Source organism: Ambystoma mexicanum, chromosome 3q (genome assembly GCF_040938575.1).
Source record: "Ambystoma mexicanum isolate Mex_15411 chromosome 3q, UKY_AmexF1_1, whole genome shotgun sequence".
Taxonomy (NCBI): Eukaryota; Metazoa; Chordata; class Amphibia; order Caudata; family Ambystomatidae; genus Ambystoma; species Ambystoma mexicanum.
This window is the reverse complement of record NC_090926.1, coordinates 188,152,552-188,179,519: the sequence shown is the minus strand read 5'-3', so window position 1 is coordinate 188,179,519 and position 26,968 is coordinate 188,152,552. Positions and strand designations below refer to the sequence as shown.

At 44.5% G+C, this 26,968-nt stretch overlaps 1 protein-coding gene across 3 annotated transcripts in view; it reads right to left on the bottom strand.

The window, feature by feature from the left end:
* Nucleotides 1-26,968, bottom strand: part of LIMA1 (LIM domain and actin binding 1) — a 513,666-nt gene that overhangs the window by 383,821 nt on the left and 102,877 nt on the right. For all 3 annotated transcript variants that reach the window (XM_069653458.1, XM_069653461.1, XM_069653459.1), the window contains exon 3: nucleotides 1,262-1,307. In XM_069653458.1, the coding sequence (XP_069509559.1) occupies nucleotides 1,262-1,307 (46 nt within the window). The remainder of the gene's footprint in view (nucleotides 1-1,261; nucleotides 1,308-26,968) is intronic.

The window sequence follows — 26,968 nt, the reverse complement described above, 5'->3', positions numbered from 1 at the left end:
TTGCATATGCTCCCATCTCCATGTAAAGAAATGGAAGCCTTTAGTACAATTGCTAGAATTAAGAAAGCTAGATCATTTTGGCAATCTCAGGATACCTGTACATCAACAAGGAGGACTGGTTACCCCTCCCTCTGTCCACTTGAACACCACCACTTGCAGGTAACAACACCTTCTTCAAAGACAGTTTTCAAAATAGTGGCCTAGAGAACAAAAAAAATCAACAAGTCAGTCAATTTTTCGTGTATGGAAGACCATTAGGATGTGGCCTCCAACATAATAAGGCACTCCATTCGGACCTTACAGATGGTCTACATATGTTTCAGCCTCAGGTCTATAGGTCTATTGGGCGTTATCTAACACTTATTGACAATGTTTTTAGGCCTTCTTCAGGATGTGATTATTCCTTATATGTGACTAAATCACTGGACCGATTGGATTCATCTTTTTGGATTCATTGAACACAGATTTTTAGTGTGCTTGGACTCGGGCTAGTAGGTCAAGGCATTTACTACTTCAGCCGCGACGGGACAGATCTCTTCTTTAATGTTTATCTGGTCTTGCACATTGCATCTCGACCAGGATGTTGATCTGTTGTCCACACTGTTTAGATTCTTTGTGTCGCGTTAATTCTCACTATTTATCCACTTTATTGCAAAGTGTTGTAGCCCGATCAGGAATGCAGCCTGTATCTGTTCTTTTGACTCACTCTGTTTCTGCATTTTCTTTTAGAATTAATGTGTTTTGTTACTACAAAGTGAAAAATTATAAGTTCACAAGTAGAAGTGGTGTTGTTCAAGTGGACACAGGGCGGGGTAACCAGTCCACCTTATTGATGTACATGTTCTGCTTTCTTCCCGCAATTGTACTGGTCCCCAACCACAAAAATAGGGAAGTACCTGATTATAAACTCCAATCTCAGGATACCACCATTCTTTCCATATTCCAACACAGTGGATCACCAGTAGACACCAGTAGAGCCTACTCTGTGCTCAGATGGGGGAACCACAGTATGACAGAACCACCATCATTTTGTACCGTCATGGTACCATCGCAAGAAATACTAGAAACACCAACCTGCAATCCAGCATACATCCGCAGACCATACAGTAGGTCTTCACAGCACAGTGTAACCATGGGTTTGAAAATCTCTCAAATATTAAAGAAACACAAAGTGATGCAATCTGCTGCACCACCATAAACTGGGGATACAAGTACATGGCATGATCTCTCAGCACACTGCATGCAAGGAATCAACACTTACTGCTTTCTTCTTGTCTGTATTGGCATCCTCTGCAGCCTTTTGATACCTTAAGGGGGAGCAAATAAAACCCATTAGTACCCTGTGTATGTATGCAGACAGAAGGTATGTTGATAAAGCTTACTATGTATTACACTAAGAGTTGCCCATTTCAGGAGTTTCTCAGCACCTCCAAAACAGTACTTTACAAGAAGATCAGTGTCCGGCAACTTCAGGCGAGCTGAGCTGTGTTATTTCCTCATCTTTCTCCCCTCCCGCACACCAAGACTGCAATTCCAAGGGTGCAGTGAAGCTAATCACAAATTGCAGCTGCCCACTTTGACTGAAAGCAATTCCCAACAAGCAGCCTTTCTGGAAGATCATTCTGTTAGGAACTGTGCATGCCTGAAATCTCACACGGCTCCACAGAATCAGCAGTGTGTGGAACAGGCAAGAAGTAGACAAGGAGAGGAGGGGTGGGGGGGGGGATTTGGGGTTAGTGGACAAGCATAGCAGGTGTAGCATGGGCACAGGGGTGGAGAGCTGCTAAGCAATTGGATGGGGTCCAGAGTGAGACCAGGGGCTGCAGGGGTGTCCTCTGATTGAGAAGAGGGATTTGGGCTGTGGGGTTTGAGTGAGGCAACAAGACTAGGGTTTGCAGAGGTGCCACCCCGTATCAGAGCTGGGAGGGGCGACTTCTGTCCGAACATCGTTTTTACCAAATTATTTTCGTGAAGTGTGGCTGCGTGCTTCTGGGATCATATCACATGGATGTGCCAAATAACAGTTCTGAAGGATCAGGTCTTCATCCCTTTTCAATAATTAAGATATTCTAGAACTATACACCTGTTCATATTCCCCACAACGTCAGAAGTAGACGAAAGTAAAATGTAGTTAACTAACACTGCTTTGCATCCCCTTTCCCAGAGTCTACCATTTAGGAGTGCACCAATGAGTGATCCTACGAGTGCTGTTTCGCTGTTGATCAAGCAATGTGGTGTTTAAACAGCGTTTGAACTTGCATAGTGGAGCAGGTATTCGGGCAATGACCATTTACAGTGACAGACTTCTTGGAAGCCTTTACATGAACTGATACAATTTCGATTCTTCATAGATGGATTATTCTGCTGTATATACATCATCTACTCGGCACAGGTTTTAGCCTGCCACCAGCCCGCGAAAAGAGGATTTAAACAACCGGGCATGCGTACCAAGGAGTGCTCCAACTGTTTCACTTTTTTTGGTGGTGGGCCTTGAATGCTTAGTGCTGGGCTACTATATATGACCTTCTTGATCTAAAACTACTAGCTGCTATTTGTGTCTGTATTTCCACGCAGCACACTCTAGGAAAACCCTTTCTCCGAGAGCTGATAAGGAAATATATGGTATGCCCAGACACTCAGACAGTTTAACGCCACTGGCCAGGCATTTAGGTCTCAGAGCGGTCAGGGAACCAATATCATCCACCGCATCTGAATACTGACCCGTTTCTCCAGAATAGTTTGTGTGGGTGGTGCCATCTATTGGGTAGATTATAAACAGTTTTTACTTAGCTTTGGTTATACAACTGTTACATACAGATGGGTAGTTGGTCATGTGTACAAGGTGAAGACATTTAAACTGATTGTTATATGTTTTTTTTATTTCATTGCATATATTTTTGTATTGTTTGATGTAGTATATTCTCAACTACAGGTGCAGCTTGAATTGACTGAAATATTCCTCTGGTCTTTGACCAAATAAGAATTGGAGAATGCCCCTGATTTGTAAGAAGTACCAATTAAGAAGTGCCGTCAGAATGACTTTGGAGACTTTCCCCGAGGTAGTACATCTGAAAAAGGAAGGAAAATTATAAACAACCTATCAATAACCATACAAAAATCAATTCAAAATTGATGAAGGGTGCAGAGAATAGTGTTATTCAAGCTGGGACAAGAAGAAAAAAAAAAATCACTACAATTATAAAAGCAGGTCGCACCTTTGCTTGGTAACCTGCCCCAGGTTGCCGTCCAAAATGTTTCTAGGATGATGGAGGACTCCTTAGAGGTGGACCCTATAGACAACAACTCTCTCAAATATGTGCTTGAACCTATGGGATACTAATTGATCGAGGTACATGGTACAAATAATGATGCTGAAGATTATGTGAAAAGTCAGCATAATATTCCTCAAACTAACCTTGAGAACTCCTGACCTGGCTACGATTGCACCCACAGCCCAGCCCTGGCGAGGCAGAATTCACTCATCCTCCGATTATTCCGAGGATGACATATGAGCTGGATCATCCAATGATTCCAAAAGCACCATTTACATTATGCAATAATCTATTTAATGAACAAAAAATTATTAAGGAGGGACTAACACTGCTTGTGGATGTGGTGCTAGATAGTACTAATACAAAGGTTAATCCGATACCGCGCGCTAGTGGTTCCAATACCCACAGTGAACTGGAAATACAGAGCGCTGCGGATAGACCTATAGAGAGGCTAATAAATGAAGACGATTCCATCCTCACAGTACATGATGAGGAGTTGGTGGATTCGACTCCATCAGTGGATTCCAGAGTTTTGGTAAATGTGATGTTTGATTACCCACCCCCCCCCCTCGACCTCCCTAAAACAGACAACGATTTCTAGCATCCAAAGCATATGAAATGTAAACAAAAAGAAGAAACATCTGAATATCACCCCTACAAATAATGGTGGACATAGAAATTCTGGTGCCTCAGCGGATACATCGACCAAGAGAATCGGATGTGTTGAATCGGATAAGGCATTCCGATTGATCAATTAAGATGAAACTAATAAATATCAGCATTATAGAAGAAAAGAAATAAGTGGAAAGATGGGTTAAAAAAAAGAAAATACAATCGGATTACATTGACACATGGTCACATGGTTAAATAGTAAAACCAATGAGAAAAAAAAAACAAAGTTACATTAGTCCAAAGTAATATAACTACAGAGGTACTTCCACAATGGGAGTGCGCTGAAGTTCATGAACTGTCAGACTGGGAGCCCATAGAAGCTGAGGAAGTCAGTTCTAGAGCCCCAGCTAATAGGATTTAAAAAAGGAATAGTCCTAAAAAGTGTACTCTCTCACTTTTAATTGAATACATCTTCTATCAAGATTATAGACAAGATGAGGGAATGCTTGTGGTGAGGGGTCTAAGCCTAGGCAGTTGGAAAGCCCCCGACTGGGTGATGGGAGCCAGTGTCTGTTCCTAGTATCTGTTCATACCAAGATAACCTAATGTAACCAGAGTATATATAATAAAGTAACCAGAACTTACCTATGAGCCTAAGGCAGACACTGTTTCACTGGGGACGACACAAAAGGCATGAAAAGAACCTGAGTGGCAGAGAAAAGAAGTTGAAAGTAACCAGTCTGCTGCGGGGGGTGCAAAAAAGAAGAGGAACCACTGCACCCAGAAGTAAGTCCCATCAGCCAGGGCAAAGAGCGTGGTAGCTGCAGAAAGCCCCAAGGGTAAAGAAGCATGAGTCCCCACAGCCCCAGAACATGAGAAAGGGAGCACTTCAAAGAATGAGAAGCCGGGAAAAAGAGTACACAGTGTGATGTGGGTGCAGAGGAGGACGATCAGAAGTCCCATGACCAATTAAGTGATGTTCCCCACGTTGGCTGCAGTAGGAGGCCAGGTCCTGGTGAAGTCATCCGGAGTGAGCAGTGGAAGGTGCTGGGACAGACATCCGGTGATGCTGGATGTCCAGTAAGAGGACTACTTCATCAGATTAGATCGCAGGGTGCCCAGAGACACAGGGGAAGACTGAAGGCTGAGCGGGAGCATGTCCGGAGGCTCCCAAATTAGAGAGTCACTTGGAGTTTGCTGCGTCTCTGAAGGATTGCCCCATTTCCATATGCAATGCGAAGCGTGCAGAGTGGATGCCTTGGAGCGGGGCTACATGCCAAGCAGGACAGGTGCTCCTGGACTAAGAACAATGAGCGTCTGCTCTGTGGGGTGCTGTTTCAACGCTGCATGCAGCAGTGGCTGTTGGACAGTTGGCGGTGCAGGAGCCCTGTCCTCTTCAGTGACCATCGGAGCGGTGGTGACATCCTCCCTGCTGTGGGGAATGGCGATGGTTTGGAACTTCACAGTACATGGAGTTCCGAGATTAGCTGCGTAGCGAGAAGGGGTTTAGAAAACAGCACCCTCAAACATTCCGTTGTGCACGATGATGAACGCAGAGGATTATCGTCATCTGATCATTCGTAAGGAGATTTGGAACGCATTGAATTAACCTTATCGCAACGTGAGAAGAGTTAACGTTGCATTACTGCTTTTGTTTTGTGCGACTGCGTAAGGAAGCAGAAGGTGGTCTGGATGGTTTGAGGCAGAGGAGCAGAAAGTTGTGCGGCTCACATTTTTTCCGAAGTTCCAATTGAACTTCTTTTGTCTGCTGCTTGCTAACTAGGAGGAACTAAGGTAGTGTGTGAATACACATGTTAAGGGGGAAGCTGAAGCGGTGGGCCCAACGCACGGCAGATATCCCCGATGAGTATTATATGTACGAGCGCCATTCAGTTGTAATAGCCCTTAGCAAGCCCCGCCCATTTGGTGCCTTCCAGGTTGCTGCTCTTTTTCCCCCACTTAGCAAGCCCCCTCTCCTGCTCTCCCTTTTTCTAGCTCCTCCCCTTACGTTCTTCTATGCACTTACTCTATCAGAATTGTCCCTGGACCTAGTAGGATAGCAACCTCGTCTGTCTCCTCCGCCCTTCCCTTACTTGTGCCCCCCCTCCCCGCACTATCTAAAATGTAGTTGGGCCTAGTACGATGGGCTCTTGTTTTGTTCCTCCCCTCCCTTTCTGCAACCCCACTCCCTCACCTTGTTTTTCTCCGGCTCACCAAAAATGTCATCAAGCCTAGTACGGTAGTCGCCTGTCTGTTTCCATTTCCTTCCCACTCTTCCCCTTCCTTATCTAGGTCTTAGCTCTTGCACTGAAATGTCATCAGGCTGAGTACGATAGTTAATTTCACAGCCTTACTGTTCATGGCCTGTAAGAATGTCATTGTATTTTCTCTTGTTCCCTCCCTTGCCTTGAAGCGCTTTGTAACACATCGTGTATAGGCGCTATATAAATAAAACTATCATATCATAGAGGAAGTGAATTGGCAATTTTGAAGTAAGTATAAAAAGGGCACATGTGTGCGTTACCGCATTGAGTGTGAAAGTATAATCATTACTGCACTCATACGTTTTAGTTTAAAATGTAGGAATGTTAGCCTGGAAACAGCATGACCGATAAGACTTCAGTACTACAAGATGTTAAAGTAATAAGAGTAATGAGTGTAAGGACATTTGTGAAAAATTAGATGCAATCTCAGTTCAGAAATAAGTTTGAGGCATTGCAGCTATAGAAGTTGTTTTACAATTATGGACTCTTAGCAATGAAAACGTAATTTTAAGTGCGATAATGTGAGAGCTTAATATTTAGCATGGATGGAAGATTGTTCGATTTTCAATTTTCCGGGTCTCGTACTGACATGGTAAATAGTTAAATGAGCTTGTGTATATGGGGGTGGAGCGGCCTCCCGCTCAGTGAGAGTTGTGAATGGAGTTGTGTTCCAACCAGGGTGGATAAGGGGGTTAAGCCTTCCGGGCAGAGTGGTTGTGAGTAGTTTCACAACCAGGGTAGATATAGGCGGAGGGATTGGGGGGGGGAGGGGTTAAACCTTCCGCTGTATGTGTGGTTGTGAATTGTGTTGTGCTCCAACCAGTGTAGATAGGAGTGTGTAATTCCACTCCGCTAAAGCGTTTGTGGTGTGGTGCACCCCAGCCACAGTATTGAGGGGGAATCATCCTTCGTGACAATTGTATGCGTCAGCCAGAGTAGATCGGGGGATTCGTACAAATTGAGTGGTTATGCATTGTTGCACCAACCTGGTTAGATAGGGGTGTGTTTGCATTCTGCGATAAGTGTGTGCCAGTGGCATGGTTCAATCCAGCCATATTATAAGAGTTGCTGCTATGTATTATCGCCAAGAATAGAAAGTGGGGGACATGTTACAGATTGAGTTAAAAGGGGGGGGGAGGCCTCCTGTGTGTTGCGCCTCATTAAATAAGGCGATGTGTGTGATGAATGTGTGTAGTATGGGAAGAAAGGAGATGTGTTATGATGTGCTTGTGGGTATGTGAGGATATCCTGAAGAAAGGGAGATTTGTTGTATTGTTCTTGGGGTGAATGTAGAAGTATGTGATGTAAGACAGAATGGTGTGCGAGTAAGGGAATGCTTGTGGTGTGGGTCCTAATCCTAGGCAGTTGAAGAGTCCCTGCCTGGGTGATGGAAGCTAGTATCTGTTCATACTAAGATAACCTAATGTAACCTGAGCATAAATAAACCAGAAGTTACCTGTGAGCCTAAGGAGGTCACTTTGCGTCATGATCCATCAATGGTCACAAGCAAAGATATTCTATTGGTTAAGATCCCTAACGCACCATATAAGACAAGTTGGGCTAATATAAAGCTTGTTTCCCCAACAATTGTGGAACAATGGCTTATGGAGCCGACTGCTGAATTAAGATATGATTTTGATATAATTACTTTCAGTTCCTCCAAGGATCCATCCAAGGATATCAAAACTAAAAAAATAGAGTGATGGGTACCGATATGGACAATCTAAATCTAGTCAAGCAGATTGTAGGAGAACGAACCAAACACTCTACAATTAGTAAGGAGAAGAGTTGGAGATTGAACTTCATGGATAATTGTGAGGATGTTGATGAAAAAGCAATGTACAGATACATTGGATTTACGGTCTTGGAATGCCAGAGATTATCATTCCTTTGTATCCAATCAAGAAGGCCTTAATTACATCCTCAGTGATGATGTAGTCGTCCTACGAAACATACCTAATTAAAGAATTTAAATTGGATCGTTATTGTATTATTCAGAAAATGGCTATTTTGGGAGTTAAAAAACAAAACAACTTGAAATGTATGATCCATGACATTGCTTCAGATCTGTATAACATCTTAGCTGGTATATTGGAAATCAAGAGCGTAGATAAAGAGTGGAAGCTTCTTATTTTAAATGTCTATAATCCTCCAGAAAATGTGTATGTGTGGAGATTATTCAAGAGCTTCAAAGAACTACTGATCTATGAAAGGATGAGACTCCAGAGTCCTTGCTTTGGATACTAGGTGATCTTAATTTTCAAACAGCTGAGAAAATGTCATACCTGGGGAGAAAAATATCACATGGTCTAAAAATATACAGAGTGCCACGATTATACACTGCATTGCAGAGGATTGCATTCCTCATGATCCATGGTCATCGTTTATTGATATTAATGGTTTATTCCAATTGTTTATGAATATGGAGGATTGCTCCTCTCACACTACACATGGTTGGTGGGTAAAAGATCTTCAGGGATTGACTATATATTGTCAAAAATTTCAATATTTCTTCTTATGGTAGAGATGATTCAGATGTTAGTGATCATGTGGTAAAAACAGAAAATAAAAAATAATTTCTGACATTCAATACAGCCCGCCCAGTTGGTACAATTGGTCAAACCAGGATTAATTTGGTGGGTAATAGGATAGCTTGGCCACTAAATAATATGAAGATGTATATATTTTGTTTTCAACCCCTGATCTCAGGCCAGGGGGTATTGTTAGGACCGAAGAATTTGAACAGTGATCTGGTGGCCTAACCGTTTGCACAACAAAGACATTTTCTAAAAACTCATTTGAAGGAAAAACGTTTGATAGAATAATAATGACAGCAAAAAGAACATTATATAAACTATGAGCTGGAATTGCCTTTACAAAAAAAGAAAGAAAAAATAAAATAAAAGTGTTGCTAATCTCAAAACGAGGTATGGAAACTTTAAGAGACAAGACCTCTGTTTTTGCTAAATGTTTTTTAGTCTTTAATTTGACATGGGATTTTGATGCATGCTGGTTTTGGAATTTATTTCAAATAAACTCTGGTTCCCAAGAGACTGCGAAAACTGACATCAACTGCATCTCCGAACAGCAATGGAAATTTTATATAGGTCAACTGTATCATAAGGAAGTAGATCTCTATACCGGTTGGAATATCAATTGGATACGAAAGCCCTATGGGATACTGGTGATATTCATGGGATTATATTGAAATAAAATTGAAGGGCTGCTGGACCTGATGGGATTCCGAATTCGATCTACAAAAGATCCATCCTACTGGGCTAAACCCCTGGGGAATATTACGACCATAAAAGTAAATGGTGTAATCCCTACGAGCTGGCAAGAATCGATCTGAATACCTATATTCAAAAAGGGTGCAAGGAACAATCCTGTGAATTACAGGTTATTAGCCATGACTGATGTGTGTTCCAAAATATTTGCTAAACCTTTGCTGACGGAACTGAAAGAATAAAAAAAAAAAAGAGCGTGTTTTCGAATCAACATCAGGCTTTGGAAAGGGTATGGGTGCCATTTCTAACCTATGGGCATTGATTATGTATCTTATTCAAGAGTGTCTGAATAACACTGAAGGATCACTCTAATCTGTTATTGATTATTGGGGGGCTTTTGATACAGTGGATCGCAATCTTTCATGGTCAAAACTGAATAAATTGATTAATCCAATGTTACTCTATTTTATTAGTGAGTTTTATGAGAACACAAAGGTTCAGATTAGATTAGACCAGGAGGGCTCCTTGAGCCATTCCATTCACACCAATTACAGGTTAAAGCAAGGATGCCACCTGGCCCAGACGTCGTATAACCTATATTTCTCGGACAGTAAAACTAAGATTGAATCTCATGAAATGCGCCGTACAACTGTTAAGATTCAATACATTGGATCACAAACCAGAAAATTAGTGAGTAATTCACATATGGTGTAAGACCTCCTTTTGTAAGCAAATGACTGTTTATTGATTCACAATAGAGGCCCAATTTTAGCCGACACGTGTTTCGACCGGCTTCAGTCTTTCTCAAGGCAGGGCCTGATCCTGCAACTGCATGTGGGTAGTCTTAATGAATGAAGCTTTAGAATTAAATCCGTCGCTAATATCAAGTCTTGTAACCCTTCAAACGCTCGCATTACGTGTGAAACTCTCCAATGTTATAAAAGGCAATTACGTATAACTGTGCAGTATGACAAATCAGTTCATCAGTGTTTGTGGCTGTTTTCTTCGTACTATGTTTGCAACGTTTCCTCAAAGTGTGACGCTATCCCATGTGCGCTCCACTTCACATTGCCAGGGAAGACAACTGGCAAAATGTTTGATTCTCAGAGTTTCCTTACACAAATTGTAATGGCATCATTGCCTCTCGAAGTCAAACCTGTGCGCTAGGTTGGTGCATTTCTCTATATTTCTCTGACATGGGCCTAAGATTAGATAGTGCCCACATTTTCCCTCCTAAAATAGGTTAAACATATATATATTACGTGGCTCGCTTATGCAGACGACACCATGTTACTGGATAAGACACTTATAGGGTTACAAAGGATTTTGGATGCCCCATGTGAATATTTTGCGAATAATACATAGGTGGTTAATTATCAAAAAACCTAAATTATGGCAATTACACCACAAAAAAAGGGGCACAACAGGAAGTGGACAATGTGTTCTGAAACAAAATCGACATTGTCCATTCATAGGTCTATTTCGGTCTCATTTCAGATAGAATGAGAGTGTCTCAAAGTGAAGAATATGTTGTGTTAAAAATGTAACGATATTAAGCAATGAAGAGCTTCATTAGATATTAAGGCAGCTTCTCTATTGAAAGGTTCCTAAAATTGTATAAAGCCAAGTATAGGTTATGGTTTGGAAGGGTTTATAATTCGAGAAGTTGCCTGGATTTAAAAAATGGAGAGCAAAATGTGGAAAAACGTATTGAGCCTCCCAAAGTGTGCCCCAATTGTAGCTATTAATCGTGAACTTGGGCTGGTATCACATTTATACAAAGAAACATTGATATGGGCATCCTCTATATAAAGAATGCTAAGCAAAAGTACTTCTCCCGAGTCTTTGTTTTATCATTTGAAACAAAACTATGCTGATGGAGAATCACTTGTAAGGCCTTGGCCGATTGGTTAAATGATGCAAGAACCTTTTTGGAAAACATAGGCTTTAGTCTTTTAGATACTAGAAATATCACTCAAAAAATGAAAACCTAAAGGAATGTGCTTTTACTTGGGATAGAGAGTTTAGCATTTCCAGTCCAAGATATAGCTTATCAGTTTTATAGCTCTCAGCTTTTCGCTAAGGATACACCTTGTCTATATTTGCTAAATCATTTTAAATACAAAGTCAGAAGATTTATACATTATTACTAAGATTAGAGCTTAGAGCTGCTTCCGACACTATCGAGAGTTGGAGCTTGGTCCAATAAAAGAATATGCTCAATGAATTTGTAGACAATGTGGCCAGGAAATTGAAAGATCTCGACATTTAATAAATAGTATAAATTAAGTGAGGATCATAATAGAGTATTTGAATTTAAAATACCTTATTACCAACTATCAGATGGAATAGAAAATAAGACTGGTGGTTTAAAGGTTTAATTAACCATAAACGAACACTAACTTTTTAAAATCCATTTAGACTGCAATCCAGATTAACACGAGCCTCAGGGGGAGGTAAACCCAAGCACTGTATAAAATGGAAGTTAAAAAATACCCATTATATATGAAGCTTCTAGACTATTTGATCAGTCAGCTTCTCCCAGCAACCTCAAAAAGGTGGGCAAAGCAAGAGGCAGTCGCAAGTCAGCAGCAGTTGCAGTTATGCTTCTAGAGCAATGGGAAAGGCCTCTTGATCTCTGCTCCTCCACCTAGAGTTAGGGGCTTAAAGGGGTGCTCAACCATTACCCTCACCACAGTGAGCTTTGGTAGGAGGTCCTCTTTTCTGCAAAGGTGAACCCTCCAATTCTTCAGCAACAAACAGCCAAAGTCTGATCTATGCACACCACAAAGTTTCATGGAGGAATTCAAGTAGGTCCCTACTATTCTGACATTGAAAGAGAAACAGGGCATGTGACTAGAAATAGAACCCTTCTCGTACCAAAACCAGGGACCATGGTTTGTGATCAGTAATCCCAATTTACGAGGGAAAACAAACCTTGAACCAGGGATACAATATGTAAGCTCCAAGCTACTAGCCAGTCATTTAAAAAAAAAAGGGTCACTCGCACGCACATTTCTTACTCGCCAAGAGTGGATTATCACTTGCCATTGATTAGTGGTACGCGCACATTTGGAGGCTTTCTTAATACACACACTGACTGGGGCAATCAGCCAATGCAACAAGACATTAAAGAGTACACAGGACTAATGCAACAAGACATTAAAGAGTACTCGGGACTAGCTGGGCAAGGAACGTGAAATCTGAGCCAGCACTTTCCCAGACTGGACAATTCAAAATCCTGCCTTCCTAAGCGCCCCTTAAAATGATTCAGGAGTTCTATAAAATTCAGAACCAAGCTGCCAAGACTAGGCAGCAACTGAAAACAGATGGGCCATACCCAGCAGGTATTTAATGCACTTTACTGGACATCAGTTTTGGGTAAAACAGGATTGTAGCTTCAGAGTTCAATGCTACTGGGAACAAGGCTCTTGTTAGCTACAGCCCTTAGTTACAATGTCCAGACCTGCTGAAAAGTGCCATTTATTGTGCATTCCAGCAAGCAGGTTTGAATTCACAACAGCTGCATGAAGAAGGTAGTAGGATGTGTACTGGCAATAACAGGCCACAGAGAAGCATACAGTTAAACGGATCACTAGGAAACCCAACTCATACTGAAAACCATATTTTTTGTAACAAGGTTCTGAAGCATGCCACACATTGGAAGTCACAGTAAAACATTGCCCTCTAACAAAAATGTTAAATACAAACGTTTTCCACAGAAAGAAACATTAGCTCTTTTGCACAACTTCTTGCCCACATCAGTCAAGTATTCCCCTCAAGACATTCCCTTTTCAAATTATGGACCTACGATTGGAATAACGAAGGGTCTTCAGGCACTCAAAACGCTCCCGCAATCAAATAATTATTTGGAGATGCATTGGGCTGCTACTTTTACGAAGAGTAAAATGTACTAGACGGAATAAGATTGCAAAATTATTTCCAGGAACTCCAAACGAGGGTCCAGTTAAAGATTTCTAAAATCTGGCATGGTAGACAGATAGGAGGCCACCCTAGTTCTAGTGAGCAGGGAACTATCAGAGGTTAGCCAAACTCAAACAATGTAGCAATGGAGAGCAGTCCAGGCTTATTCTCAGGAGAGAATGCATTGGACCAGGGGCCCGCAACAAGTCCACCCAGTATGGCACATAATTCAATGTAGACATTTATTGTAGGCCTTTTGACACCGAAAAATGAGACGGGTAGTATTATTGCACAATACAAATATATACATTATCATAGGTTTACAGATGCATTAAACGTTGGTTTACTGTGGCATCGTATATTTTACTGGACATCCGAAGGTCAAGCCATCACAACAAGTCTTTTTACGTGGTACTGTCCCATATTGGGGGTGGGGGGGCGGAGGGGAAGTCCAGCGCAGACAAATCTTCACATGGCATGGAATTATTTCTATCTAAAAAAAAAAAAAAATTGGGTGGACCCACAACCCGAGGACCCAAAAATCCATATGAATAAAATGTGACTTTACTGTTAGTATTTTATGCACATTTGAGTTGTATTATCTGTAGATAATGAAATTAAAGCAGTAGGGCCTGCCTTCATTTATGAATGCTACTACGTGGCATATTCATGATCAGAATTTGGAACAATGTATTCAACAATTCACTAATACGAAATTCGTGTGCGTAACATGGCAAAAACAAGTTATAACTTAAAGTTAATCACGATTCCATGAATTAAAGTGCAAAACAAAAAGGTGATGGCTGGAAGGTTTTGAATAAATCATAACCACGGGCGCCGCTAGGGGCAACCCTCCAGACCATTTTTCAGCCTGCCAAGCCATTACAGAAGGGGAAAAACCATATGCAATCACCCCTTTGTTTTTGCTATGAATTAAAGTGCACCGTGAATCCCAACGTCCCATGAATTGATTGAAATACATTAAATGATGTGCATAACGCTCCAAAAGCAAAATTACAATCTTTGAAAAAATTGTGTTCATGTCCCCCACACTCCACGCTACCACCTACACTGAATCTCCTCAAGTACCACCAAGAACCAACACATTTTTCGACATGTGGAAGTTGTAGACACAATGTAATCTAATTTAGTTTTCGGATGACTAAATGGTCAAACGAAGAATCATTGAGCTGTCCACCATCTGTAGTAATTGGTTTTTGGGATTATGAGCCACATTTCACATGTTGTTTCAATCAAATCATTTAAGTTTTATGTTGATTTTGTTATAGGTCACGTACGAATTGTGGATTCATGAATTGGTAAATAAATTGTTCTGGGGGTGTGACCACACCTGCTACTAGCATCTAAACTTTCTATTTTGTAGCTTTGGAGGAGGCCTGAGCCTCCCGCCATTAATCGGTGGCTGGACAAAGTGTGGAACATGTTAGCCATGGAAAAACGTACTGCCAACATGAGGAGCTCTTAGTGACATTTATGGCGGACTAGTTGCATTTCATGAACTATGTGCAGAGAGACTTAAATGCTCAAACAGAAACAGGCACTTCTTTATCAATTGCATTAACTCCAGATAGTTAAAATGTGTATAAAATAGCAGTGAATCAACATTTTTTTTTATCAATATGCATTTTCTCTGGGCATCAAGGGTGAAGGCAGCATGATTTGTTCCTACATGGTATTGGCCCACATAAATGGGTCCAGTACGGACATTTTCTTACTGGGGCATGGCATTTAATACTGGTAGTTCTTACATGGGAATACTAGCATATGTTGGTGCAGCCTTCTTGGACGTGTATGGGCGCAGACAATATGAAATCATTTTTTCTACTTGCACATAGTGTGCACGAAGGCATCATGAAATATAACTAAAAATGCTTTTGCGCAATGTTGATGACTTGCATCCATTAAATTTTCTCAATGTGTTACCCTACAAAACCAATGGAAAACCGTTGTTTTTGCCCAATTGTTCCCAGAAAGTGCGTTGAAAATGCACAATTTTAACCCAATACTTTATACTTTCTTTTTGGAGGTAAGAGGCAACACCTCTGAACACCTCTTGCTTGGTTCAGGTACCCTCACTAGGCTAGCTCGCTCCTGTATAATCAGGGGGGGGGGGGATTTATGCCCCTCCAATTAAAAGAATTCACCAGCCTCCACTGGCTCTGGGGGACAATAACTGAAAGTAATGGTGTCGTTTGAGATTTAATTTTCTTTCAAGATTTTTCAGCCTTTGTAGTGAAGCTGTAGAAAGGTCGGACCCAGGTATGGCATTTATATTGCCGGGGAGGCAAGCGGAATGTGAGGATGGGTTGGTGGAGAGCAGTTTAGAAAGGAACATAGTTCGACTCTTTATTTGCGCACCTTCACCACTGCTTAATGCCGGAAGTTAAAATGGTTTCCAACCAGCTGCGAAAACCCACCACTCAGATGCACCTAGATTTCCCGTCACGTTTCAAAAGTCACTGATCACATGAAGATCAGCACCACAATGATGTGTAAAATCAGAGCTGCACTTTACAAGTCTCACATAGTAAAACAACCCTTCATTCCTCGATCTGACCCTGACCCCTTCATCACTTACCTCGTGACTTTCCTCCTGTTCTATGAGATCATGGATAGATGCAAATCACATGCTTTGCAGGGCAGACAGAATTTCATGTGACAAGAAAGAACGCCAATATAACATGCCGAAAAGACCAAGCTACTGTTGTACGTGTGAAAAAGTGCGCAATGAATGGGGCGTATTGTTGAGTTATTTGTAATATAACCCTGGGATATTCCCTGACATTTGCATGCTGGAAGCAGAGTTGTAGGGATGTAGACTTGAATAATACGGTGCACACAAACGAGGGAACTAAACTAAACCGGAACCAAAATATTCTAAAACGAGTGGCACGCAGGGAGCATTAGGGTGGGCAGAAGCCGATTTGGGTCTGCAAAGCAAAGTGGTCACAAGAGGCGCTTACCTAAAAAGCCGTAAAAGAAAACGAAAATGTGACTCGAAGAATTTAGGGCTCAATACACACAAGCACTGAAAGGACCAATACGTCTACTTTATCATTTGCGCAGATACCTTTCCTTTGTATGCTAGATTAATCCATATATGCCCGTCTACTGCCATGTATGCCAAGGGAGGGGATACATTAACAACCGTTTCTCACTGCACATTTCTGCCACATACTGTGCTGCTGAAGAGTACCAGCACCTTAGAACAAGGAAGTACATTTGTAGGAGAGTTCTCATTGCACAAACTGTCCTCTGGGAAGGTAAAGTAAGCCTTGATAAAAGGCCCAACTGCTATTCCGACGTATATCAACTGCCAGATACTAGCGAATTTGGTAGGTACAATCTCACTTGTTTTCAAAAATTATCGGACATTTGTAATCCACTCATGTAATACAAGTTGTCCCTTTCGAGTGCAAAATGACAAAAAGAAGGTAGAATGCAAATGATCTGCGTTGGAGGGGAAGGAAGAAGGTTGATTTTTGCTGTTTGCAACTGAGATTGCGGTGTGCAGTATTTTACGGTTAGGAAAGATTTCCATCATTGTGTAATTTCCCCTCCAGTTGTGAACCCCCACCCCAACTTTTTGTGTCGTCGGACCATCCCAGCCTGACTTGCCAGTGGAGCCCAGCCTTCTGCTGCACTCCGCTGGGCTTTTGCTCATTTTGTTATGAGAAAACTGACATGCCCTTAAGACAGTCAGTACGGGGAGACCTTGTTTCCCCTAGTCTTTCACTTTGTTGCTATTCTTTAGCAACATTTTATCAGTGCACAAAGTACCTTACAGTAACAGTGCGCTGGGGTCCCCTTTTCATTTTTAAGGCCCTAGACACCCTCAAAAATAAATTCAGTGAATGTACAGATGTGCCTTGGACAGAGCTGGTGGCAGTTGTACGTTTCATGTATTTAACAATTTTCATTGGTCCATACTGCATTTGGCGCAGGACAGTGGCCAGTGCCTAAAATGGCCATGCCACGAGGAGCTTTGTTCTGTCCTTTGGCCATCTTGTCCCTTTGCCTTCCCCAGATCGAGCAGACCCGGGAAATTCCTTATTTGGTCATGCAGACCCCTGCGTAAACGTGTGTGTGCGCGTGTGCCTGTGTGTGATCTCTTGAGTACATACCCAATTTAGGAAAGGAGCCAAGTATCCTGAAACCAAGGAGCAGAGGAACCTCTAGTGACCCGCTGTTGTCCAGTTGGAACGCCAGTTTCTGATCGAACATATGTCTGCAAAGGCGCTTCGACCCATTGGAATAGTGGGACAAACTATTATCGGCACCTCCAATTTAACCTGTAAGCAAGCCTTCTCTAAAGTGTTCTGGACCACACAGTGAACTGACCAGCTTGCACTGGACCTTTGCCCTGGAACCGCCACTGTCTTAAATTGACACTTTAGCATTTGGAGACGGTTAGCTCCGGGTACAAGGCACTCTCCCGCTGAGTTGCAGACACCTAGCATTCCTAGGTCTAGAATTAGGAGAGTTTTGCTGAACCAGAGCATACACGGTCACTGTGTGGACCAGCTGTGGTGATGAACTTTGTGGGTGCCTTGCTGCTGTGACCCCCCCCCCCTGTCCCCTCAGCAGAATTGGCCCGATCCCTTCATCAGGAGCATAGGAATTGCCAGTGTCCCGCAACGGAATCATCCCTGGAACGCAGCCACTGAAATCCGCAGAGCCGCACAACTGCAGGATTTGAACCTGCGACTGAAGTGGACTCGACTGTCGAAGTTTGGTCCAGAGTGCGCAGAGGATCGGCGAGTACTTGCAACTCTTACCGGTGGCCCCTGGGGCATCCATCAATTTTTACGCACAAGTGTCCCCTGATGGCCACTCTTCTTTATCAAGGTAGCCTGTGCTACCAAGCTATTCCCAACTCTTGGATCCTGTTGTGCCCTCTTGAGGAGACCCGCATTTAAAAGTAGTAACGTATTCTTCACTGCCTGATCCACCTTCCTGAGTCACTACAGCCCCTGCAAGAGAACCTGTTTTGGCTCAACCGCACAATCGCATGCACCAGCACCAAAAGTACTTTTGAGCACAAGGCTCCACTCATCTTAGGGATTGGACTGCCTCTCAGTTAGGGTTTGAAAAGTGAAGGACAGCCTAAACGATATGTGCACTGTATGCCCCCTTTCTTTAAAGGTTGTGGACCCTTACTGTGTACCATTCCTTTAGGCCAACTGTAAATATGTTGAATAGTAGTGTTGTGCTGGTTTAGTTATTACTGCTGAGAATTGCTTTGTGTACGATTTAAAAAGGCCTTTAATAAATGTATATGTATTTTTGATATATACACTTTGACATAGTAATTTGTAGTATCATTTACTGTGTGTGCTCATTGTGGGCTTTCGATCACCCTCCACCCTCCTGAGACCTAGTCTTGACCGTCGCCAATGCTACCTTGATTGGTCTGGCTTGTCCAGAAGGTTACCCTGTTCCAAGAAACTAGGCTGGCCTTCTGAACCTCTGCCCACCAGGTGGAAGGTCTTCCGTGTAAGGAAAAGTTATCAGAATTATAAATTAACTTCATATATACAAACTAGGATGAATTTGAGTAAAGACAAATTAAATGGTACCAGTTGGTGTAAAACAAATACTTCAAATGTATTTCTCCTATGAAAAAAAATGAATAAAAATAAAAGCTGGGATTCCAAGATGGCGGCTGAACTGGGCAGACGTGCGCGAGCGAAGCTCCGTCTCCCAGCTCTGCGCCGTAACATTAAAGATAATCAGTTGAGCGGATCATCGGTTCAGCGGCAGCCCCAGACCCACCGGATGACAGAAGAGGGTACACCGACCGGCTTCCACCACAGGAGAGACCGGGGAAGACTGTTGGCTGCCGACCAGATTTGGCGCGAGTCCCCTGCGGCCTGCATCCAAATGCACTGGCACCGGAAACGCAAGACCAGCGTTCATGGTGGCCAGGCTCAGGGCTCCCAGACAGCAGAGGCGGGGGTCCCCAACAGAGGAGGGGAGCTGCCCGAGAGGACCCCCAGAGAGCAACGAAGGGCCACCTGGGGCAGGCTGAAGCTGGGAGACCCAGAGAAGTGACACCAAAGGGTCACACAAGCAGCCACACTGTCAGAGACAGGTTGGGGAGCAGGGGAGGCCCTCTGGCAGAAGCAGGGACGCTACCCCCCACCTGCCGAGGCGATCGGAAAACACAGAGGGAGCTCCGGAGCAGCAGACAGCCCAGCACTGCAACACCACAAGGCGAAACGGTAAGAAGGCCTCGTAAACCGAACACCCCTGCCCATCTGCATCCCTCCAGCCCTAATGGACAAAGGGCCCCCCCACCACCTAACCCGGGGCGGGGGTGAAGCACAGCAGGCATGCCCGGACGCCATATATAAGACATATTGTCGGACGAATGGTCTGACCAGAGACATCTCAACACACGCAACAACCCCCACAGCTAACCAGGCCACATCAAGGCACAAGGACTATCCGGCACACAAAGCAGAGAGCAGTCCCATAAGAGAGCGGGACGCTAGCTGCCCCCAACCCGCCGAAAATAGTTAAACACCATAAGAACCAGGAGGTTTGGAGTACAGGGACACACTGCGACACTCCGGGGAGATTCCTCCCCCTGATATAGGGCTCACAAGGCTCTTCCAAGAGTGGCACACATGTCAAAAACAAAGGGGCGTCAAACAAGCAGCAATTCAAGCATCAAGCCAAAAATCAAAGCAAGACCAGAACCTGGTGCAACTCTGGAACTCAGACCTACGGCCACTCACTAAAGCCACACGTCAGAAAAGTAAAGAGTCCAACCCAAGCTCAGAGAGGGAGGAGATGGCCACTAAGGAAGATATGAAAACCTGGTTCAGCGAATTCCAAGGACAGTTCATGGACTCCATGCACACCCACTTTGAAACAATGAAAGGGGAGATGAAGCAGGAGATGCAAGAGTTGAAGACGGAAATAATGAATATAGGGGAAAAAACGGACACTGTAAAAAAACGTCCAGAACCTGGATGAAGACCCACAGCAAAATGCAGAGTCGCAGGAGAGGCTTGTGTGCCTAACCCACAACTTAGAAATTCAATGCGAAGACCTAGAAAACAGATCCCGAAGGTCAAACATTCGGATTAAATATATGGTACAATCTGTTGAGGATAAAGACCTCAAAACCGCAGTGCAGCAAGTTTTCAAGGACATCCTCTCAGAAGAAGGACACTGAAGTCCCGATAGACAGAATTCACTGGGTAGGCCCACGCAGAGCTGGGGAGCCCGGGACGCATTTGTGGCAATGACCTCATACACCCAAAAGGAGCAGATACTCTGAAAAGCCAGAACAATGGACCGAGGAGGAACAAACCAAATACTTAGAAGGTATCACCCTCCCGTCCATTACGGAAGATGAAAAACAGCAATTAGACTGCCCAATTACCACAGAAGAGTTATCCAGAGCAATACGGGAACTCCCCCAAAAATAAAGCCCTGGGTCCAGATGGATATACTGCACACTATTAGGAAATATACAAAGAAACCCTAGTTCCGATCCTGGAAGAGCTATTCAACACGTTCAAAGAAACGGCAACATAATAGTCCATGAATGAGGTGAAGATCTTGGTGTTCCACAAACAAAGAAAAGATCCGGACATTCCGGGCTAGTACAGCCAGATCGCCTTAATACACTTGGATGCAAAAATTGTACACCAAGGTCACAGCCAACAGGCTTTCTAGAGTCCTCCCGAATCTGATAAACAAGGACCAGTCGGGATTTATCCCGAACAGACACATGACAACATACGAAGGATAACCCACCTGATCGAGAAGATAGGGCTGACACACACACACACACACACACACAAACACACACACAGGCCATACTCCTAGCACTAGATGCGGAAAAAGAATTCGACCGAGTGGAGTGGTCCCTACTATTTCGCATCCTGGAGAAAATGGGGCTAGGGAAAGGAATCATCAATGCGATACGTGCCAATTATAGCACACCCACAGCGCGGATAGGAGTTAATTGGCGAGCTGTCGGGCACAGTCAGGATAGGAAGGGGAACCAAGCAGGGGGGCCTTCTTTCACTGCTGCTATATGCAATATTCTTAGAACCCCTCCTGGCGAGGATTAGAGAAGCCCCTGACATCAAAGGCATAGATATTGGGGGAAAAGCGCACAAAATCTCAGCCTAGGCCGATATGATGGTGGCTCAGACGGATCCGATGAGCTCTCTTCCACTCCTTCTGCGGGAAATAGAGGCCTTTGGATCCATCTCGGGCTGAAAATAAACAGAAAAGTCTGAAATTTTGATACTGGTTGGAAACAGGGACGTCATCCAAAGACAAGCAGCAGAGCTACAACTGAAAGTGGCAGTAAAAGGGGTCAATTACCTCAGTCAATCTGACCAGCAGTATAAAGGACCTTTATGGAGAGAACTTCCAACATCTTCTAGAAAGGACCAAAAGGGATCTGGAAAAGTGGAACCCCTTGTCAATCTCCTGGTGGGGTCGAATCACTGCGATAAAAATGACAATACTACCTAGACTTAAGTACACCTTTCAGGCGCTCCCCATCAGGCTTCCGCCCTCCTTCTTCAAAGCCCTAACCAAAACCGTTTCAAGGTAGATATGGCGGAAGACCCCAAGGCTGTCCAGTGTGGTCCTCACGGCACAGAGAAGCTCCGGCGGCATGTCTCTTCCCCACTTCCGCAAATACTATGAGGCGGCCCAGGTATAGGTCCTAAAGGAGTGGATACCTTCTCAGAAGATATGGGCAGCCCAAGATAAAGCAGTGGCTACGATTCGACTCCACCACCCTCTATGGACAAAAAAAGAAACAGACACCCGAATGTACAAATTGGCGAAGTTATTAAAGCAACGCTGGAGATCTGGAATAGGGCAACACAAAATTAAACTTGGACAATAGATCCAGCCCCATTCATCCCCATTCATCCCAATGTTCAATAATCCAGAATTCCAACCGGGCATGGAGAAAGGCGCTAACCATAAATGGGAGGAGGCAGAATGCACAAAGATTGGCGCTATATTTCTGAACCAAGAGATCAGAACCTTTGCAAAATGCCAAACACTACTAGGCCTCCCTGCTAAGGACAGATACAAATATGAACAACTTCACCACGGGCTGTCCTCCCCACGGATTACTGCGGCAGCGCTGAGAAAGCTAACCCCGTTTGAAACCTATATTATGACACACGATGGGACGAAGAAGTTTGTCTCAGATGTCTACAAAATCCTCAATGTACAGACCGAAGACATCAAGTGGCAGCATATGAAGAGATGGGACAACACTCTCGGGGGCAACATAACAAAAGGTCAATGGGAATATGTCTGGCGGGCCATGCCCAAATTAACCAGAGCAGTCCAGACAAGGGAAATGTGGATAAAAATCCTGGTTCAATGGCACTACACCCCCTGAAAGACTACATGCAATGTATAATTCCACCCAGGACAAATTCTGGAGAGACTGCGGGGCAAAAGGCAGCTGGAGAAGAAAATGCTGAAATTCATATGGAGAGGCAAGAAGGCCAGAATCCCCCACAAAACTCACTGGCAGCTCTAGACTGGGGGCGGGGGGCAGGGTGGCAGCACAGCTAGCACACGTCTGTGCCTTGCGGATAATCACAGACTGCCCTAGATGGGTAGAACTGGAGCAAGCGCAACTACCGCTCCCCCTGCGATTCCTCCCACACATCCAGCCCTCCCCGAGAGAACACTGGAAAAACCTCTTACTAACAACCAAACACACACTAAGCTCCTGGGACTGGGCTCTGAAACAAAGGGAATCCCGAGAGGACAAAGCCCCCTCTCCCCAATCTTTCACAATCCAAACTTCTCGCCGGGGACGAACCCACGTAATTTCCAGAACCTGATTGACGGTGGCCTCGAGACCCTGGATCAACTTTACGATGGGAACACTCCCTGCAACCTCGAACAATGCAAGGCAGTGTTCCAACTCCAGGAAAATGACAGATTTACTTACTGCCAGCTGCGGCACTGGTGCTCGCATCTCCAGACCCTCCAGGCTACCACTCGCCCTCTTACTCCCCTTGAATTGATGCTTAATGATTTACCAGCCCAGGGCAGGACCTCGTCACTGTACAGACGCTCCCTGGGGGACTTTCTAACAACTAGAACGCGATGCATGGCCCAATGGGAGGCCGACCTAGGTCACCTGATTGACGACCAGACCTGAGTGGACATCTGGACACGTACCCACTCCTCATCGACCTGCATTACCAATAGAGTATGCGCATACAAGCTTATGTTGCGATGGTACTTCTCCCCCCTTAGACTACACCACATGAACCCACGGGTGAACTACTTCTGCTGGAGGGGATGCTCCCAGCCTGGCTCCTTCTTCCACATGTGGTGGGCCTGCCCAAAGATCTGGCAATTCTGGGAACGATGCCTGGCGACGATCGGACAATTTACCGGGATGACACTCCCCCTGGAACCTGGAAACTGTCCTTCTGGGGATCCCGACCCCCAGGGTTTACCCCCGCTCCGGAAACAGAGCGAAACTGGTAACGCAATCCCTCCTGGCAGGTAAAACTGTGCTAGCTCGCTTCTGGAAGTCCCCGGACGGCCCTTGCATGGCCCACTGGTGGGGAAAACTATGGGACATCCTGATCGCGGAAAAAGGGACCGCAGCAAGGGCTGGATTCCTGCACCGCTTCCAGAATGTCTGGGCACCAGTGCTGGACTACGACAAGCAATTCCCTGCCTTAACATTTAAACCGCTCAACACTCAATGGGCCCTGAAGGATAGGGAGCCCACCTGAGTAACAAGGGCAGCGGACGAGCCCACTGAGCGAGAGATCTGGGAGAAGGTGGCTGGAGACCAGAGGGGGGAGAGAGAGAAGGGGGGTGAGGTGTATAACCTAAAGTGAACTGTCAAGAGTGAAATCCTTATGCAATGTTGTTGGTAATTTGTCCTGCCTTGGTTTAAAATAAACAAATACATTTTTTTTAAAAAAGGCAGCTGGAGAAGCATTTGGTGGGACTGTCTGAAAATTCACCAATTCTGGAAGACGTGAAAACACAAATGCAGGTAATGTTTAAGGGCACAGAAGAGCTAGGAGAGGAAGTGTGGCTGAGCTGACTGAGTAACCCCAGAGATAAAACCTTGAAAAACGATTCAGAAGAGGAATTTCATGGGCCTACTAACAGCAGCCTGGCTAGCCATAGCGCAGAAAATGGAAAGACCAAAACAACGCCCACAATATACGAATGGCTACAAAGAGTATGGTCTCACTACTCGATGGAACGCATCACATACATAATACAAGGAGACCGGCAGAAATTCAGAACGGACTGGGGGGCGGCTCTGGAATACATCCACAGCGACAACATGGAGCAATGGTGCCCGAATAATATAAGAATCCTTGACATATTCACAGAGGCTCCATTGAAGCTCCCTTGCTCGCATCGACTTGAGAACAGTGACCTTCAGCGGGGTTGGGGAGATGAGGAATGTGTTTGGGTTGGATGTACCTCGGTTATTGTGAAGAAATGCAATAAACACATGTTTAAAAAAAAAAAGAGCTACACAAGCCCATCGACAGGTTTTTGAACCCATATATACAGTTTACTTGTATAACCTCGAAACATGGTTTATCCATCTACAGATATCTACAGACAGTATTGCAGGTTTCTTTCAATTTTTTTTGGGGAATATTCAAAATTGTTCTCCCTCTCTCTGGATAAGCAACCTATGTATGCATCCGATTAAGTTGGTCCCAAAACAAAATCTCAAACCTGGATATTGTGTGAACTTAAGACTGAACTAACATGGAGTCATACACCTCACCTTTGGCTTCACAACTCAAAACTCACATCGAAATATGCAGTAGCTCCAAATCTAGTCACAATTTGATGGAAAACCCTCCAACATGGCTGCCCCTCAATGAGATTTTCATAAAAGACAACAGTAGCAGTGGGACTTATGGGCGCTGCAGAGGTCAAGGCCTAATCAAAATGTGCAGTACTTTTCATTTCAGTTTCAGAAATTAGTTGGTCTTAGACTTTTGTGCAGTTTATGAGCCTTATATTGCAGTTACAATAGCGGCTCTGAAACTAGGAGTCAAGCATGTAGATTTCTGCATCACAGAAGTACGACCCTTGCAAGTACTGGGTATAAAGCTGAAAGTCAAGATTTAGCACAAAAGTCCAGTGCTCCGATTCATACACATTTTAGACTCTTGGTTCCCAGGGCCAGTATGAAGCAGCTGCAAAAGGCACTCAGAAAACACCAATCTTTACAGATACTATGTTTTCTATCATTGTTACGCTAACCTGTATCGGCTGTCTTCCCCAGCTGCTGCGGAGTATGTTGTTCTGGATGCTGGTATTGCCCCAGGGAGGAGATGTGAGGCAATGAGGATGGCGTGAAGGTGCTACGAATTCCCTCGCCCCTTTCGTGCCAAAACATAAGGCGCAAGAGTTTTCCCATGCAAGCTCACCTGTTATTTGGCAATGCTGAGCTCTCCGTCCTGCTTCCTTCAGCAGGGGCGCGTAGAATGGGCCTAGTTGCTTCACTGGCCTGCGAAAGTGGCGATCCAGACCAGCTGCGACCAATCCACTTGGAAGGTAAGTCTTTGGTTTTGGTTATTGTTCGTTTATAATAATGTCTTTGGCAGTGAGTCTTTTGACTGGATGGTAAGTAATAATTCTTGCAATGTCTCTGCTCTTCCCTATAGGTGTGAAGATGGTAAATCGGAAGCGTGGAGCGGACCCCGGGATTCCCTCGAGGATGATGGACTCTCAAGTCAACAGGTAAGCTGGCCGTTATAAGGGAATGCAAGACTCGGGTATGGTGCGGCCAAGAGCTTGTTATTTATAAGACTTCTAACCTGTTGTGCGTCTTTTCCCTTGTAGGAGCGGTCTGATGACGTGGAGCAGAGCCTGGATACTTGAAGGCAGTTCTGCGGCACCGGATGAAGATACCGCGATGAAGAGGAGAAGAAGCAAAGCTCCTGCGTCGCTAGAAGTCCGGATCGGGTGAGGAAAGGCTCCGACGGCAATGGAATGCAGGTAGGATGCGCGCACAGCAATAGAGAGGCTGGAATCAGGTAAGGTGCAGTTTCAGCGATGGAGCTGCAGGATTCGGGTAAGCTGGTCTTCAGAGATGGAGTCACAGGAGCAGCGGTAAGCGCCATGCTGCCAAGCAGCACACGCTGCCAAGCAGAACGCCCCGAAGCGAGGGCATGTGGTTGGGCTGTCCTTATATAGGCTGGCTCTGGCCCCTCCCTTTGGCCCAGCCCTGTGGCTCCACCTTGCCCCTCCCAAGGACTCCGACATGTGCCTCCCAATGATGTTCTATGGCCACGCCCGGCCCTGATGCACGTGCCTTGGGCACAGGGTGTGCAAAGCGCACCTTTCTATGAATCTGGTGCCAGAGGCGCTAGGACTGGGTCCATTTGGACCATAGGGGTGATGAAGGACTGGGCCCTTGCCCAATGGCCATGACAATCATACAACAGTCTAAAATAAGCTAGGAACCACAAAAATGAATGCCGATAGAAAATGCTGTAATGTGACCGATGTGCATGCCACTCTCTCATTAGGTGTGCCCCCAATACTTTCATGTCCCTTCGGGGCAGACCTACGTTCTGTACTCGAGTATCACTGTAACACCATAGACCAACTATTAGCAGCAAGTGGGAAA